This window comes from Lepidochelys kempii, chromosome 12 (assembly GCF_965140265.1).
Source record: "Lepidochelys kempii isolate rLepKem1 chromosome 12, rLepKem1.hap2, whole genome shotgun sequence".
Classification (NCBI taxonomy): Eukaryota; Metazoa; Chordata; order Testudines; family Cheloniidae; genus Lepidochelys; species Lepidochelys kempii.
In genome coordinates this window covers 20,455,298-20,473,832 of record NC_133267.1, presented here as the reverse complement: position 1 = coordinate 20,473,832, position 18,535 = coordinate 20,455,298, and the positions used below count along the sequence as shown (strand labels likewise).

Below are 18,535 nucleotides of genomic sequence, written 5' to 3'. Positions count from 1 at the left end.
TACACTACATTTGAATGACTTTGCAGTTTGAGAAGTAATTCTGTAAGCTGAATACACTCTAATTCCATCTTTATATATGTACACTGACATTAGCACAGTATTGCTTTACTATCACTGAGTCTTTGAAAGTTCCAGCCCCACAGCTGGTATCCCAGCTTTACTACTGCTTGGCAAGCACAACATTTTCAGTGTGGTGCCGAGGGATTTTTCTACATCACTCATTAACTTAATGCAATCTTCCAGCCAAATCCTCGTACACCACTAGTTAGAAGTAGGTGCTCCATTGTCACAAAATTATTCCCAGCCTTTGGTAACATGAAGCTTCATGCAAGGCTACTAAACTCTCTGCACTCCACTAGTTTAAAGTCCTGACTTCCAGCTGGCTCTGCACAGTTGGACCCTGCACATCCTAGATAAGCGCCACCGTGCAGCTAGAAGCAGAATCAGGGCCTAGATTTGGCTGATAGGATGCTGTCCTCCCACACGTTCTTAAACCACTGAATGGGATGCATTCACATTGAGCCACATGGGATGAAGCATGAAGTAGTGATGGTAATGAGTTTTTCACCCATTGCACACTTCTGCTTATGACTTAGAATTTTAACTCTCCTTCCATGATTATGGTGTCTTGAGAAAGCTACTTCACATCAGACTGGATTTACAATACTATGCAGCTGCGAAAGAGGATGCGAGCGGTGGTCCTTCTCTCTCCCGTCTTCTGCCTATTGCTGTGGTTTACCAGGTCACCGCAGACCCTCATATATGTTTGGGTGAAGGATATTCTTATTTCCTGTTTTTGTGGATTCCTGAAAGAGTAAAAAGTCCATCCCCCATGCCCCTCCCACCTGCCCACACATTTATACCTCAAACTCCTTGCAGAAATGGAAGTTAGTTTTATTTGCCAACAGTCCTGGGAGATCTTACAAAATTCCATCATCATCTTAAGTCTCCTCAATCACACCCAGATCCCCCCTCAACTTACTCCAGATCTATTTGAGCATGTGAGCATAGCCTCACTGTACTTATTAATCATGTCAATCCTCTAGTTGTAATGGAAAAATACAAGAAAAATTATTCTAATGATATTTCCAGCCCAATTGCACAGACCCAAAGATTCTGACACGTCAGATAAGGTTTGAAATAGCATCTGGACTATTCAGTATTTATCTAAAAAAGCATTTTGAGGTTCACCCGTCACAGTACTATGGTGCTGGGTTAGGGAAAAATATGGGGGGTGAGGTTGATTAGAGAGGATACAGAAGGTTTTGCAGAGATTGTGTATAGGGCTGAACAAGGTATATGTTCAACACTGGTGAGAAATCATATTTTTGTAAAAAAAAATTAGATCTGTGAAGCAGTTGACTTTTTATTTTGTTTGCTCCTTCAGCAGGTGGAAGATGTTGGTGTCTTGATGAATGCTTTGCTTTTATATGAAATATGGATAAGGCTACATTTTAGTCACAGCTATTTTTAGTAGGCCTATTGATTAATTGCAGTTAACTCATGCGATTAACTCAAAAAAATTAATCGCGATTAATCACACTGTTAAACAATAGAATACCAACTGAAATTTATTAAATATTTTGGATGTTTTTCTACATTTTCAAATATATTTCAATTACAACGCACAATACAAAGTGTAAAGTGCTCACTTTATATTATTTTTATTACAAATATTTGCACTGTAAAAATGATAAACAAAAGAAATAATATTTTTCAATTCACCTCAGACAAGTACTATAGTGCAATCTCTATCATGAAAGTGCAAGTTACAAATGCAGGGGTTTTTGTTACATAACTGCACTCAAAAACAAAACAATGTAAAACTTTAGCGCCTACAAGTCCACTCAGTCCTACTTCTTGTTCAGCCAATCGCTAAGAGAAATATGTTTGTTTACATTTATGGGAGATAAGGCTGCCCACTTCTTAATTACAATGTCACCTGAAAGTGAGAAGAGACATTCACATGACACTGTTGTAGCTGGCATCGCAAGATATTTATGTGCCAGATGCACTAAAGATTCATATGCCTCACATGCTTCGGCCGTCATTCCAGAGAACATGCTTTCGTGCTGATGACGCTTGTTAAAAAAAAAATGCATTGCTTAAATTTGTGACTGAACTCCCTGGGGAAGAATTGTATGTCTCCTGCTCTGTTTTACCCACATTCTGCCATATATTTCATGTTATAGCAGTCTCTGATAATGACCCAGCACATGTTCATTTTAAGACACTTTCACTGCAAATTTGACAAAATGAAAAGAAGATACCAACATGAAATTTCTAAAGATAGCTCCAACACTCGACCCAAGATTTAAGAATCTGAAGTGCCTTCCAAAATCTGAGAGGGACGAGGTGTGGAGCATGCTTTCAGAAGTCTTAAGAGAGCAACACTCTGATGTGGAAACTACAGAACCCGAACCATCAAAAAAGAAAATCAACCTTCTGCTGGTGGCATCTGACTCAGGATGATGAAAATGAACAAGCGTCGGTCTACACTGCTTTGGATGGTTATCAAGCAGAATCCGTCATCAGCATGAACGCGTGTCCCCTGGAATGGTGGCTGAAGTATTAAGGAACATATGAATCTTTAGTACATCTGGCATGTAAATATCTTGCTACACTAGCTACAAGAGTGCCAGGCAAACACCTGTTTTCACTTTCAAGTGGCATTGTAAACAAGAAGCGGGCAGCATTATCTTCTGCAAATGTAAACAAACTCGTTTGTCTGAGCAATTGGCTGAACAAGAAGTAGGACTGAGTGGATTTGTAGGCTCTAAAGTTTTACATTGTTTTATTTTTGAATGCAGGGTTTTTTTTGTACATAGTTCTACATTTGTAAGTTCATCTTTCATGATAAAAGACTGGTGCTGTGGGAGGGAGGGTTGGCGGGATTCCCTATCTGGCTTTGCATCCCTGCAGCTCCTAGGTGAAGAAGGCAGGGGCTCCTCTGCTGCTCCCGCCAGAAGCGCTGGCTGCCATAGCTCCCATGGGCCTGGAACTGCAGCCAATGGGAGCTGCGGGGTCGGGGCCAGCAGGTGCCAGCAGCACACGGCACAGAGACCCCCCCCAGCCCGTCCGCCACCTAAGAGCTGCAGGGAGGCCCCCCAACCCCAGGTAAGTGCCCCCTCCTCCAATCCCCTGCCCCTAGCCCTGAGCCCCTTCCCACCAGCTGCTGCAGAAGTCACGGAAGTCAGGGAAAATCATGGAATCCATGACCTCTGTGACAGATTCACAGCCTTAAATATGGGGCATCACTATGAGCTAAATACTACCGTTATGGATGCATTAGAAGTATATAAACAGATTAGGTGGGGAGGAGAGGAGAGAGGCAATGGGGGAAATCTGTGAGCTTGTGCCATGAAGCAATGTTGGGCTGCTCCTTCAATGTTTATTTTCTAAAGCATTACAACGTTTTGCTGGCAGAGAATTTGTTTGCACAGCCAGAATACTATTATACCAGTCTGAATTTAAATAAACTAATACAGTTCCGCTTCTGGGGTCTGCAGTCAGGTTCTTCGTCATGGTAAATTAATAGAATAGATTGCTGCTCTGGTGTCCGTGAGCAAGTCTCCATGATGTGGAACCAAGACACCAAAAATCAGATAAGAATATATTGCTGTGAATGTGCGCCAGTTATAGAATTTCCTATAGCAGTATGCCTAGGATGCTAACAGAACAATAATGTCATTAATTTTCCCCCTGGAGCTTTGATAATGTGGGATAAAATACACTATTCTTTTTAAAAGGAAAGACTAGTGAGATTAGTGAAAGATTGATCTTCAGCTAATAAGCTTTAAAAGATATAAGAGAATAAATTACCACATTAGTAGTTGTTAAAATGTTAAGAAATTAGGACCCAGTCTGCAAACACTTTACTACTAGGCTTAGTGCTTCCTTCTGTGAATAGTCACGTTGCTATAGCGCCAACTCCAAACATCCAAAAATAATGAGCCAGCACCCCAAAATTAAGAGATTGATTTAAAAATGGTAGGTTTCAGAGTAACAGCCGTGTTAGTCTGTATTCGCAAAAAGAAAAGGAGGACTTGTGGCACCTTAGAGACTAACCAATTTATTTGAGCATAAGCTTTCATGAGCTACAGCTCACTTCATCGGATGCATACTGTGGGAAGTGTAGAAGATCTTTTTATACACACAAAGCATGAAAAAATACCTCCTCCCACCCCACTCTCCTATGGGTAATAGCTTATCTAAAGTGATCACTCTCCTTACAATGTGTATGATAATCAAGTTGGGCCATTTCCAGCACAAATCCAGGTTTTCTCACCCCCTTTCCCCCCCCCGTCCCCTAACGCCCCTACTCTACTTGCGCTATATTGATGACATCTTCATCATCTGGACCCATGGAAAAGAAGCCCTTGAGGAATTCCACCATGATTTCAACAATTTCCATCCCACCATCAACCTCAGCCTGGTCCAGTCCACACAAGAGATCCACTTCCTGGACACTACAGTGCTAATAAACAATAGTCACATAAACACCACCCTATACTGGAAACCTACTGACCGCTATTCCTACCTACATGCCTCCAGCTTTCACCCTGACCACACCACATGATCCATCGTCTACAGCCAAGATCTGCGATACAACCGCATTTGCTCCAACCCCTCAGACAGAGACAAACACCTACAAGATCTCTATCAAGCATTCTTACACTACAATACCCACCTGAGGAAGTGAAGAAACAGATTGATAGAGCCAGAAGAGTTCCCAGAAGTCACCTACTACAGGACAGGCCTAACAAGGAAAATAACAGAACGCCACTAGCCGTCACCTTCAGCCCCCAACTAAAACCCCTCTAACGCATTATTAAGGATCTACAACCTATCCTGAAGGATGACCCAACACTCTCACAAATCCTGGGAGACAGGCCAGTCCTTGCCTACAGACAGCCCCCCAACCTGAAGCAAATACTCACCAGCAACAACATACCACACAACAGAACCACTAACCCAGGAACCTATCCTTGCAACAAAGCCCATTGCCAACTGTGCCCACATATCTATTCAGGGGACACCATCACAGGGCCTAATAACATCAGCCACACTATCAGAGGCTCGTTCACCTGCACATCCACCAATGTGATATATGCCATCATGTGCCAGCAATGCCCCTCTGCCATGTACATTGGTCAAACTGGACAGTCTCTACGTAAAAGAATAAATGGACACAAATCAGATGTCAAGAATTATAACGTTCATAAACCAGTTGGAGAACACTTCAATCTCTCTGGTCACGTGATTACAGACATGAAAGTTGCTATATTACAACAAACAAACTTCAAATCCAGACTCCAGGGAGAAACTGTTGAATTGGAATTCATTTGCAAATTGGTTACAATTAACTTAGGCTTGAATAGAGACTGGGAGTGGCTAAGTCATTATGCAAGGTAACCTATTTCCCCTTGTTTTTTCCTCCCCCCCCCCCCCCCCCGTTCTTGTTAAACCCTGGATTTGTGCTGGAAATGGCCCACCTTGATTATCATACACATTGTAAGGAGAGTGGTCACTTTAAGATAAGCTATTACCAGCAGGAGAATGGGGTGGGAGGAGGTATTTTGTCATGCTTTGTGTGTATATAAAAAGATCTTCGACATTTTCCACTGAATGCATCCGATGAAGTGAGCTGTAGCTCACGAAAGCTTATGCTCAAATAAATTGGTTAGTCTCTAAGGTGCCACAAGTACTCCTTTTCTTTTCGATTTAAAAATGAGATTTTGTATAAACAGTACATTTGGGGGGTTTTACTTGCTTTCTGGTTTTTAGAGTGCACTCGGGCCACATTTTCAAACTTTCCTCTGCAACCATGACAGCTAGACACTATTTTTAAAGTGAAAGCTGGGATATTTATGTGTTCAGATGACTCTAGGAGCTGGACTTCAAGAGAAACACCAACTATTGTAAGGCTTACAACAAAACTGCAAAAGATGACAATTTAACTTCACTTTAGTAAGCTAGTAGTAAACACTATGCCCTGTATTAAGTGTTTACAGGAGTGGGGCCTTAGGTAGCAAACAAGGTTTTACCATTCATAGGTCCAACACTTGTCAGTGAAGTAGCTTTGACTTCACAGGAGAAATCCCTATATGTTGTTAATCGGCATTTAAATCTGGAAGTTTCTGAATTACTGAAGTCAATGTACTTTTACTTTGGGATTTTCCAGACAATAACTATCTCCCTTCCATAGGTCAAAGAATAAGTATTAGGTGTGTTAGCAGAGTACTTTACATGAATAAGACAGAGTGAGGTTCAGGAGCAGTCTTGAAATCTCAGGCCCCAGTCTACATGGGAAAAGTAAATATTTTAAGAGCTGTGAACCTCAGTCTCTAGGAAGAAGAGATCACCCTCCCTCTGTCTATACATACATACATTCATAAAAGTTTATGTGTGCACCTGTGCGTATGCACACACTTTCCATTGGTGAATCTGACAAAAAGGACAGCCACCATCCTCTTCTGGATTAAAAGAAAGTAGCTGTACCACTTTCCATTGAGAGCTATGAAATACAATTTTTACAAAAACAGCCAACAAGACACTTGCTAGGGAAAAAGTGTAGGCAGAGGGATAACAGTGAATGCCATCTTTTTATGTGAAATGGAAAGAAGTAAAAACAAAAACAAAAAACCAATAGGATTCAGATTAGAAGCACTTGGAAGCACACAGCTTTTTTATATCTACAAGGCAAGTAAAATGTGTTTTAGTTAAACTAAGCTAGAGTATGTCTGAAAATTGACTAATATGATAGATATAAGATGGCATCAAATTAATTGTTAATCCTGTCACAATTAGTCTTGAGGTTAACACCTGTCATTAGCACATTCAAAAAGAACATTCTGCTTCATACCACTAATCTATGCAAATATATGGGCAGGCCTCAGCAAGTTATTGTAACCACTTGACATCATAACTAAATTTCTTTTCTCCGACTGCGTCACAATAAGCTCTGTATTGCAAACACACCAGCTTCTCCACAGAACACAGTTGCTGTTCTGTCAAACTGCTCTACTTTCCTGTTAACACAATTGCCTCCCAACTGATGACAGCCTAGCAACACAAAATACTTGGTTGTTAACTGCTGTTGTGACAAATAATACTATTTTGCTGACACCCCCATTTTATTACTGACACATAGAATTGCTTTGCCATTATCTAATTTTAACAACACATAGTAAATAGCAGTTGTGAACCTGTCACAATACTCACTGCTTTAAAAGAGCTAAATTAAAACCTATAATCAAGCCATCTTATTACTAACACAGTCCTCTCAGACTGGTAAGTAAAGACAAACTACTGTCTTTATAGGACTATTATCAGACTCATTTTCTAGCAAATGCTGTCATACTTTTGCTTTTTAACTACAAACCCCACTATAATAATCCTCTTTATAACTAGGTTTGGTTATTGCATTCTTGGCTCCCAGTGCTGGTGTTATAAAAGTATTTTAAGTGTACTACTTTAAAGATTAGGGGAAAACAATACTAAATATTACAATACAATCCACCCCGTAAAAATGAATACATTAACGCTATACCAGTATACTGGAGTCCTCAACTATCTATTACCAGCTTCTCTTGCAAGAAGTACTGATTGTGAACAACTTCTACACATTAGAGACTGATTTTGCAAAACAACCACCGGACATGTACCTTCAAAATTTGCAAAGTGTTCTTGTTTGCATGCACAGAAACCATGCAACTCATATGCTGGGGTACACAGACAGACATTTAGGCACATAGTTTTCGACCTCCAAATGACCATTTTTCACTCATAAATGGATACATGGGCAAGCAGTATTGATGCAAATGCAATTTAGAAAGCTCTTTGAAAATGTAGTCCACAATAGATAAGGCTCTCCAAACATTTAAAAAGAAACTGGAGCCCAGTTTCCATTGCTTTTCTAATACTTTTTCTTTATTACAATTTACACATACTTTAAAATATATAAATAAACGTCTAGCTTTCTTTGTTCTAGTCTGGCATAGGCTAGTATACTTTTGCATTGCAGGTGAGAGCTAATTAAATAAATAATATTTTTCACAATAATTAGCCTGGCCTAACTCGTTTGTGCTGAAGACATTGCAACAGAGTTCTTACTTTTGTCCAGTCTATGAACTAATCAATATCACATTACAAAAAAGCACTTGACCTCACTTGTCCCTACTGGAAACCAAGAGAATCCTTAATATGCCTAGCTTTTAAAACATTAGCAATGTGTATTTAATGAGAAATTCCTTTTGCACTTTTATCACTCAGTGACATTTAGGAGCTTATTCTGATTTCATTTATGCCCAGTGTATCTTGATATCGTACTTCATGTATAGGAAAAAGGCTATATGACCAAGATTTCATTTACATTGTGCAATGGCAATAGTCAGCCTCTTGGAATGTGGAGTGTGATCTCACTGAAAGCACCAGGTGCAGACATTGGGGAGCTGGGAGAGTGGGGAAACTGAGCCATATAAAAAGTTACAAGGTTTGCCTTTCCAAGTTACTGTATGACAAACTGATGCATAAAGGTAAATTAGCTCCACTGGAAACTCTTTGGACTAACATGCATCAGACCAGCCCGAGCCTGACTAAACTCTAAAGCAGAGCTTTAGACCCAAGCTGTAGTTTTTGTCCCCAGTTCCAGTCTCAAACTGAGCCCAAATCCAATCTGAACAAAGGGCTTCCAACAAACCACAACAAAGGGCTATCACAACAAATCTAAGTGCTTATAGCACTCTAACTTCCCTGCTCTGACAACACGCCTTCTGCAGTCCCCATAGCAGGCGCTAATGTCCTCTCACGTCGTCTTCTCACCTTAGTGGATTCTCTGATCCAAACTTTGTGGCTCCACGGCCCATCCCAGCTCAAGGCCTGTCTACATATATGCACTCCCCTCCAATGGGGCTGGGAGTTCTGCATGCACAACGAGTACAGAATTAGGCGCTTTCATTGGCTATGTTATCTCAGAACATATGCTCCAACAGAGAAGGCACAAACAGGGATTTCTTTAGCATCAGCCAGAAAAGGCTTTTTTTTTGCACTCATTTGCTTCCCTACTATGAACAATCCATCTCTGCATTCAGGCTCGAGTTTTGCAGTGTACTTCCGAGCATTTCAAGCATAATGAAGAATAGCTTTTTGTTCCACATTCTTATCTTTGTTTATTTTATTTAAAGGCTTCTGCTTCAGAACTTTGTGACTAAAGATCAAGCAAATAAAAGGGAATTCTGAAGCTCCTATTTGTAATCTATGTTCAAAGCACAGGTTCATCTAAAATCTGCCCCAAAGCCAGTACATAGGCACATATTTGGGGCAATCCATAAATTATGGGACACATTTTTGGTGATTACCCCCTTGTAACACTGAAACATGCAAAACGAAGGACCCACCTACCCCATAATGTGTTACATAGCTTATGGGCAGCCCCTTTTAGACATTCTTTACAAGACTGTTGTGCAGACAATGCAACCGACTTGTCTTTCAGGAGATAAATATGTAGATTATATGTGTCTGTCACTTAATCAGAGTGTAAGGTTTGTCTTGTTAAGGCAGTGGACTGAAATTCAGGAAGCATGGGTTCAACTTCTAGCTATGCCACAGCTTGGGCAAATCACTTGATCTTTACTCCCTTCCACCTTTTGTCGGCCTTGTCTATTTAGACTGTAGACTCTTTGGGGCAGGGTCTTTCTTGTACTGTACAGTTTTATAGACAAATGTAGAATCCCTAGATAATGGGGCCGTGATACACATAGGACCATTAAATGCTACTTCAGTACAATAAAGTCAAACACAGATGCACGTCTGAAAACTTTAATGCTCTGCATGTTGTTATACTTGTTCAGCCTGATTTTATTTGACAGTTCTAGTTTAACTTTTATTTTTTAAATTGAGTTTAATTTTGGTCTTCTTTGTATTTTGGGGCTCATACAGATGACCCCCAAGGTATTACCAAAGGTAATCTTAGTAGTAGGGCTTGCCTTACTTACAGCCTAAGTAACAATTTCCATATTGATTTAAATACTTTAGATAATCCACCTTTATGGCAGGCAAGCAATAATCTCTCTAAATCTCATTAGATCACAGCTCTGTTGTTTTATATATTAGTTTAAATATTACAGATAATCTTCTATTTGACACGCTAATATTTGACATATTATGCAACAATTTTACAACAACGTTGGATTTGTTCTCTTCTATCTTTACAAAGCTGATCAGAAGTTTGCACTACATGCTATTTCGAACTACAGGCCAGTGATGCTGGAAGTAGGGAAGCTTGGGGTGCTACCACACCCCTCTTGCTTGAAGTAGTAATACCAAATACATGGTTTCCACCATTAGCACCCCCACTCTAAACATTGTTCCAGCACCCCTGCTACAGCCCCCATAGTATGGATTTCCCATTTAGATCTGGGTCTGTCAAATGGAACTACGTATCCTTTAGAAAATGTCTATAATAGCCACATCTAATCCACTTTAAAATCAATTAGAAGATAAAAAGGACCACGTTTTTGTCTTTGAATGCCTGCATGGGACTCCCACTGAAGAGCCCTGCAAGCACATTTGAGGGCAGCAATTGACCCTATAATTAAAACTGCTGGAGTATCGTACACAGGAAGCCCTATACCACTACACTGAAACTACTGGGAAAACTCTTTTTGCACTGGGAACAGGAGGAGTCCCAAATTATCCAGCAAACAGTAGTCCATATCATGTCGTCAACTTTTACACTGAACAGCCCACTGAAATAAACAGGAGCTCGTCTTAAAAACTGATTGCAAATATATACCCTGTGTTTGGGACCATTTCCGCTTTTATTTAATGACAAAACCCCACATAATATATGAGGAGTAGGATTAGGTCTTTTATAACTAGAAATGTTTTGGGGCTTATGGCATTACAAACATTCTACTAATGATGTTGTGCACATTTTTAAAGTGCAAATAACTGGGCATACATTATTTATATAGTGCCATCAGTGTGATTTACAAAACCCAGAACAACATAAGACGGTGTGTAATTTTGCTAAACGGAATAGATATGTGGGACAGATAGTTAATGCTACAATGGAAGGATTGACTTCTGCCACTCAACTGTCACACTTTGCATTTCCTTTAATAAAGGGCAATATTCCCAGAGAGCCAACCGTGACCACGCATGTTTTTCTTGTTGTAAAATATTTTCTACAATAGGTACTGTATTATTTATGGTAAATGGACTACTTTCCATCAAAATCCATTCAGTATGTTTGGTCAATAACATTTTATTTAAGAAGCATATATTGATAATTAATTATTGCTTTACAGGTTATTAATATGGGCCCAGTAATGGGAACCCTTACTTAGATGAGTAGTTGCATGAAAGCCCATGGATCCACTCAGGCAATAGGGTTTGCAAGACAGTGACCTATATTACCACTTTTAACAGATGTCTTATTGAGTTCATATTTAGTGGGATTTGCTCCCTTCCCTGTGCAGTTTCCTTTTATTCAGTTCACACCTTTCTTGATGGTCTGTACACTTCCTCTACTGCCTCTTGATGCTTCTACCATGTTATGCCATATCCTCACCTGCTGTCTTACCCATTAAGGGTCCCAATCTCGCATTCTCCAATAAATTGGGATTACTACTGTGCTAACAAGATATCCCACAGCACACTGAATGCTGAACAGACTGGAGAGCCAGAAAGGCAAGTGTGTAGTTGGACAAGAAGGTAGTAGGGGCACAGTGAGAAGGCTTCCCAAACAAAAAGATATGCACAGCCCTTCTGGATGCATTGCCTATTGCATCACTCACCAGCTTCAGATCTAGAGCTGTGTAGAAATGAGGTGGCAAGGTCATAGCGTAAAACTTTACATACCCTCTCGCTAACTTTGGGTTTAGCTATTCATTTTGGAATTTAGCTCAGGCAGGAATGCAGGCAAATAGATCTCCAGTTACTGCTGCTCAGCTCCTACACCAACAATCAATGGTACCTAGAGCATTTGTACTTCTGCATATGGAACAGCCCTTCTTTGTGGGATGCATACTCACTTTCCTCTTCTAGTTTCCCTTGTGAAAAGCTACCACATACCCTCAGACAAATCTGCAGTGTGCATGGGGAGTTAGAGCCTAGCAACGTGAGTTGTCAGATGCTTTTCCCACTGGTGCTACAGATACCCTGTATTTCCACAGCTATTGACTCATACTGAGCCTCTGTAAGCCAGCACAGGATTTAGTGTCTTAGGGGCTCATTCACCTCTGATCGTAGAGGTTTGACTTGGACTGTCAGCCCTATTCAGTGAAGAGCTAAACAAGAAACTGCCATGAGTGGGTCAACTCAAAATAAGGCTTCTTTTCTGAGAGCAAGACAAAGAAAGAGAAGCCATTATTTATGAAAAAAGCCTAACTACCTCAGTCAAAATATCTCCTAAACCCCAGCCATTAAAATATTAATTATTAGACGCCTTGCAGGGTGATGCTGACTGTTTCTTTCAACACATTTAAAGAGATGTTAGTGTTTGTGCAAGCGCATGTCCAAGTAAGAGCCCTAGAGTGAAGACTTTTCTATTTTTCCACAAAAATGGGCAAAACACTAGTACTGGTAATGTCACCTTCTCCTAAAGCACCTTGCCCCTGTGCCTTAGTTCTGAGAAGGAGGGACCGCTCCATTCAAATCTGTGTCTCTCTACAGCAAAAATGGCATCAGCTGCAACTGTAGTTTTTAGGATGCGGACACCAGTTCCCTAGAATCTGGACAGCAACCACCAGTTTGTTTCACAAAGGCCACCAAATAGCCATCAGATGGCAATAACTTTCAGTCACTATCAATCTGGAATGCATTAGAAAGAGCAACTTGGTGGTCCAAGTCTTCATGTTACTAATCCCTTGAGCGGTATAGTGGATCTCCTTCCCATACCGGCATTTTATTATCAGAATAATTCTACGCTGATCCTACCTGTGCAAAACTATGGAAACGGTAACAGACCAAAGTAAAAATGACTCGAGTCAAGTGGAGGAAAAGCCCATTATCGTCACAAGACACAAGCACAGAATATAAAACACAATGTATTATCTGCAGGTAGACACAAGCAATGGCTCCTGCACACCGTATTAAATAAGCACTATGACAACTAGCAACTACCCAAGCTCTACAGAACCACCTCAACTTTCTTCCTGAAAGGTAACCAACTTGTATGCCGTTGTGTGGCAGTGTTCATTGATGCTAGCCTGTGCAAAGAGGATGTCACAACAGCAAATCTTGGTTTAGCCTATTTTGTAAGGGTGTCCAAATGGAGACTCTCCCTGACAGGACTACAAGATGCTTTTCTGCATTCCACCATCTTTCACTTGATTTAAATGAGCCCAGTGTCTCCATATCTGGCTGAAGCAGTTGTGTTTTATTTTTGGAAATTAATCCAGTCTAGGAATGATGTAGCAGTGACACATCCCCTAACAACAGGCATGTAAAACTCAGGCTAGACAGCAATTTAGATAATCTAGGCAGCAGATCTTGCCCTAACAGACACTGCTAACGTGCTCTCTTGGCTGCACACACTCATGCACATCTGTTAAGGCGGCACTGTGCCAATTACAGTTTGAGCAGACTGTTTTATCAGGGCTTATGAACTATGCAAGTGTTGACTTAGATGGGCAGGTTGCATAACAGTACATATCCTAAATGAGACCTCTTTTATATAGCAAGACCCTTCCTTGTGTCAGTAATGAAACACTGGCATCACAAGACTTTTTAATCCTCCACATATCTGTTAAACTTAGATCAACAGGGGGAAGGGGAAGACGTGAAAACAACATGCAAAGCCAATTCTGGCTGCTAAAATGACAATCTACATGTTTAATGGAAAAGAATGGCTCACAGGTATTCTATTGTTCTAGTGTAATTCCCTGGTGTCACTGTCAGCCATGGGAGTATCTACAACCAATAGTGCACACAAAAAGGTTTAAGACAGAACTTTTTCATTTGTCTTGAAAAGTCACTATTAGACAGATGGCATGCCATCCTCACTAGCCCAAGTGACTAGTCAACAAAACAGTACACAATACTCTTTCAGAGGGTACAAAACAAAACCCAGATTTCACAGGATGATGTTTGACTGTGCAAAGAACAGAGATAGGTAAAAATCACAGAAGACAGTTTATCTGTGAGCTACATACAGTTCCTGGATAGTAACAGCTGACATGCCTGGTTTCAATTATCTGATCCAAAGCCTGTAAATATTTGATGCAAGAGCGTAAATGGGAATAAAGAAAGGTGTATATTTCCATTTAAAGATGAGTCTCTCTCCAAAAGCCCTCTCCTGTGAGGTAACCTCAATTCTTTTTCTGAGCATGCTCAACTATCCATATGTCATCTTCCATATATAGAGGCATGATTACTTGCTCTACATTATGTAAAAGATAGTGGCCAACACATGAACCAAACACAGCCAGAATAATGCTGAATATCTTGACAGTCTTCACAATGCAGAACAAAAAGGGCCAGATCCTGCTACCATTAAAGTAAATGGAATTTTACAACTGACCTCAATGAGAGCAGGATTGAGCCATTATACAGTAATAATTACTGTGATGAAAGAAATTAACTTAGCTTAGAAAGGCTTCTCAGTGTTTGTATTTACAAGTTTTGTTAAAAGAAATGGTAATATAATCACTTTGAATGCTAAAAGCTAAAATATAGAATCATTGTACAGCAGCTGACATTTAGCTTTCTTCTGTCCTAATTCTGCATACCGTTCTATGTGGGATCAAGGGCTTGCCCATAGAGGTCAACATGTAGCATTGAGGCTTTAAGACCTCTATAGAAAAATTGTAACAGTTTACTTTATGAATGTTGTTACCACTCAAAACCAAAACAAAAGAAAAAGAAAAAGCACAGATGTAGAAAATTACTTTGAAAATGTAACATTGTATAGTTTATACCTCCATAAAAAGCTCTGGTTTCTATCCTACTCCCAGTGGAGTTCCCCACAAAACACTCACTGACTTTAAAATAGTGCAGGATTGAGCCTTAAAACTTGATCCTTTCAACACTTAAATATATAAATAAATTTACTCACATACTTAACTATTTGCAGAATTGGAACCTTAGTTTTTACTCCCTTAATTACCTTTCTTTCTACTGCTGGTCTGCACTAATATATTTTAATAAAAGCAACAATTTTAAACTATTTATAATGTTGCCATGACAGAGAATCTGAAGTGCTTTATTGCCACTTGGTCCATTCTACCACTCCCACATGTAAAGGTTGTATTAGGATATTAAATGGTCTGTCCTTCAATTCAGACACAATTGCCACCCCCATTTTAATCCATTACTTTCAATACAATTTATGTCTACTTTTATCTATGGAAAGATAGATCCATGATAAGCCTTTAAAGACAACTGAAACATCCATTGAAGTAAAAGGTAAATGTTTATTACATGTTGAATCGAAAAACAAAAACAAAAACCATCCATAGTGGAGGCCAGGAAACTCTCTGGTAGCTACAATGACTAGGCGGAAAGAATGTGCAATACCGGGGCCAGTAATGGACTTTTTTCCCTTTACTAGCAGATACAATTTGCTGATACCAGTTGGAAAGGAAACCTATGTACTCCACAAACAAACAAACCCTAATCCTCAAAATCCCCCATTTGCAACCCATTCCTCTAGGGCTCCCCACTAGAGGCCTGTTCTCTTAGCTCCCAAATCCCTTTTGCTTAGAGGATTTTGGCCGGGGGCCACGCTGACTCAGAAGGGGGGGGAAGGGGCTGAGCCCGAAGAGCCTCCCAATACTACTAACACCCCTGGGCTCACTGTATGGCAGGGGCCCGTTGTTCCTCCCTGCAGAACACGGAGCCTCGCTCGGCGCCTTGCACCTCCGCCCGCGCCCCGCTGGGTGTCGCTGCGCTCCCACTGCGCTCCCCGAGCCCGCAGGGCACCTACCTGATCCGTGCTGCTGGCGGAGGATGGCGGCCTTGCCGGGAGGCGGCGAGGCCGAGGAGGACGCCGCGGTGGTGGAAGCGGCGGGCGAGGAGGCGGCCCCGGCCCCCTGGGGCGGCAGCAGGCGCTTCTCCAGGCCGGGCTCGGCGGTGGCCCTGCCGGCCGGGCTGTACTTGCGCGGCCCGCTGCTCTGGATGTGCGACACCGCCTCGGCCGCCTGCATGTCGGGCGGGGCGAAGCGCGACAGGACCCGCAGCAGCGCCTGGGCTTTGTGCTCCTGGGTCTCGTCGTCGCTGTAGTCCGACACCCGGCACTCGTACACGCCCTCGTCCTGCCGCCGCACGCCGGACAGCCGCAGCCGGTGCGAGATGTCATTGCCCTGGACCCGCACCGTCTGCAAGAGACCACAGCCCGCGGCCGGTCACTGCCCCGCGCAGCCCCGCCGGCGGCCAGCAGCCTGCCCCGGTGCCAGGGCCCTCCCCCGAGCCTGCCCCAGGGCGCCTCCCCTCCGATCTCCTCCCCCGCCTGCCCCAGTGCACGCCCCACCCCCCAGCCTACCTCAATGCATCTCCCGTCTGATCTCCTCCCCCGCCTGTCCCAGTGCACGCCCCACCCCCCAGCCTACCTCAATGCATCTCCCGTCTGATCTCCTCCCCGAGCCTGCCCCAATGCACGCCCCACCCCCCAGCCTACCTCAATGCATCTCCCGTCTGATCTCCTCCCCTTGCCTGCCCCAGTGCACGCCCCACCCCCCAGCCTACCTCAATGCACCTCCCCCAATCTCCTCCCCGAGCCTGCCCCAATGCACCTGCCTCCGGCCCCAGTGCACTTCCCTTCGATCTCTTCCCCGAGCCTGCCCCAATGCACCTGCCCCCGGCCCCAGTGCACCTCCCCTCCGATCTCCTCCCCGAGCCTGCCCCAATGCACCTCCCCTCCGAGCCTACCCCAATGCACCTGCCCCCGGCCCCAGTGCACCTCCCCTCCGATCTCCTCCCCGAGCCTGCCCCAGTGCGCCTCCCCTCCGATCTCCTCCCCCAGCCTGCCCCAGTGCACCTGCCCCCGGCCGCAGTGCACCTCCCCTCCGATCTCCTCCCTTTACCTGCCCCAATGCACGCCCCAACCCCCAGCCTACTTCAATGCACTTCCCCCAATCTCCTTCCCGAGCCTGCCCCAATGCACCTGCCCCCGGCCCCAATGCGCCTCCCCTCCGATCTCCTCCCCCAGCCTGCCCCAGTGCACCTGCCCCGGGCCCCAGTGCACCTCCCCGAGCCTGCCCCAATGCACCTCCCCTCTGATCTCCCCCCTGAGCCTACCCCAATGCACCTGCCCCCGGCCCCAGTGCACTTCCCCTCCGATCTCCTCCCGGAGCCTGCCCCAGTGCGCCTCTCCTCCGATTCTCCTCCCCGAGCCTGCCCCAGTGCAGTTCGCCTCTGATCTCCTTCCCGAGCCTGCCCCAATGCACCTGCCTCCGGCCCCAGTGCACTTCCCCTCTGATCTCCTTCCCGAGCCTGCCCCAATGCACGCCCCACCCCCCAGCCTACCTCAATGCACCTCCCCCAATCTCCTCCCCGAGCCTGCCCCAATGCACCTGCCCCCGGCCCCAGTGCACCTCCCCTCTGATCTCCTCCCCGAGCCTGCCCCAATGCACGCCCCACCCCCCAGCCTACCTCAATGCACCTCCCCCAATCTCCTCCCCGAGCCTGCCCCAATGCACCTCCCCCCTTATCGCCTCCCTGAGACTGCCCCAGTGCTCCTCCCTCTGCCCCCAAACCTGCCCCAATGCACCTCCTCCCAATCTCCTCCCCGAGCCTGCCCCAATGCACCTTTCCCTGCCCCCGAGCCTGCCCCAATGCACCTCCCCCAGGCAACCAGCTTGCCCCAATGCACCTCCCCCAATCTCCTTCCCGAGCCTGCCCCAATGCACCTCCCATCTGATCTCCTCCTGGAGCCTGCCCCAGTGTACCTCCCTCTGCCCCGGAGTCTACCCCAATGCACCTCCCCGATCTCCTCCCCCAGTCTGCTCCAATGCACCTCCCCCTGCCCCATGCACCTTTCCCTCTTGCCCCAGCCCCAAGCCTGCTCCTCCCAGAAATTAATGCACCTCCTCTCCAGCCTGCTTCACCACCTCTAAGAATTTAGAGGATCTCCCCTCCAATAAGCAAACACATAGCATCTGAGACCACCCCAGCTGCTCTCCAAAATCAAATCTCTCTCCTTCTGTAATCCAACCTTCCAGCTCCTCCTTAAAATAAATGACTCCCTCCCCCAAATTACCAAGTCACTGAACCTATCCCAGCCCTTCCAAAATTAAATGCAGTAAGTGATGCATAACTCTAGTCAAGCACCAAACTACCGAATTCACCACTTCCCAACAAGGACTCAACAGTGCACCCACCCATGGCACTCATACACCCTCAGCTCCGAAAGTAAATGCATCTCTTTCCTTCCCTCCCAGAAATCAAACACAACCATTGCTCCTACCCCATTATCTTCCATAAATACTGTAAGCACTGCATTTCCCCCATCAAAGTCCAAAACCCAGCCACCAATTCCAGTTCTTCTTTTCCAAACTGAATGCACCTCTTCACAGCACTCAAATCACCAGCC

At 43.9% G+C, this 18,535-nt stretch overlaps 1 protein-coding gene across 3 annotated transcripts in view; it reads right to left on the bottom strand.

Annotated features, from left to right (window-relative positions):
- VSTM2B (V-set and transmembrane domain containing 2B) overlaps positions 1-18,535 on the bottom strand; it is a 33,187-nt gene that overhangs the window by 9,142 nt on the left and 5,510 nt on the right. For all 3 annotated transcript variants that reach the window (XM_073307764.1, XM_073307765.1, XM_073307766.1), the window contains one exon: positions 15,932-16,322. In XM_073307764.1, the coding sequence (XP_073163865.1) occupies positions 15,932-16,322 (391 nt within the window). The remainder of the gene's footprint in view (positions 1-15,931; positions 16,323-18,535) is intronic.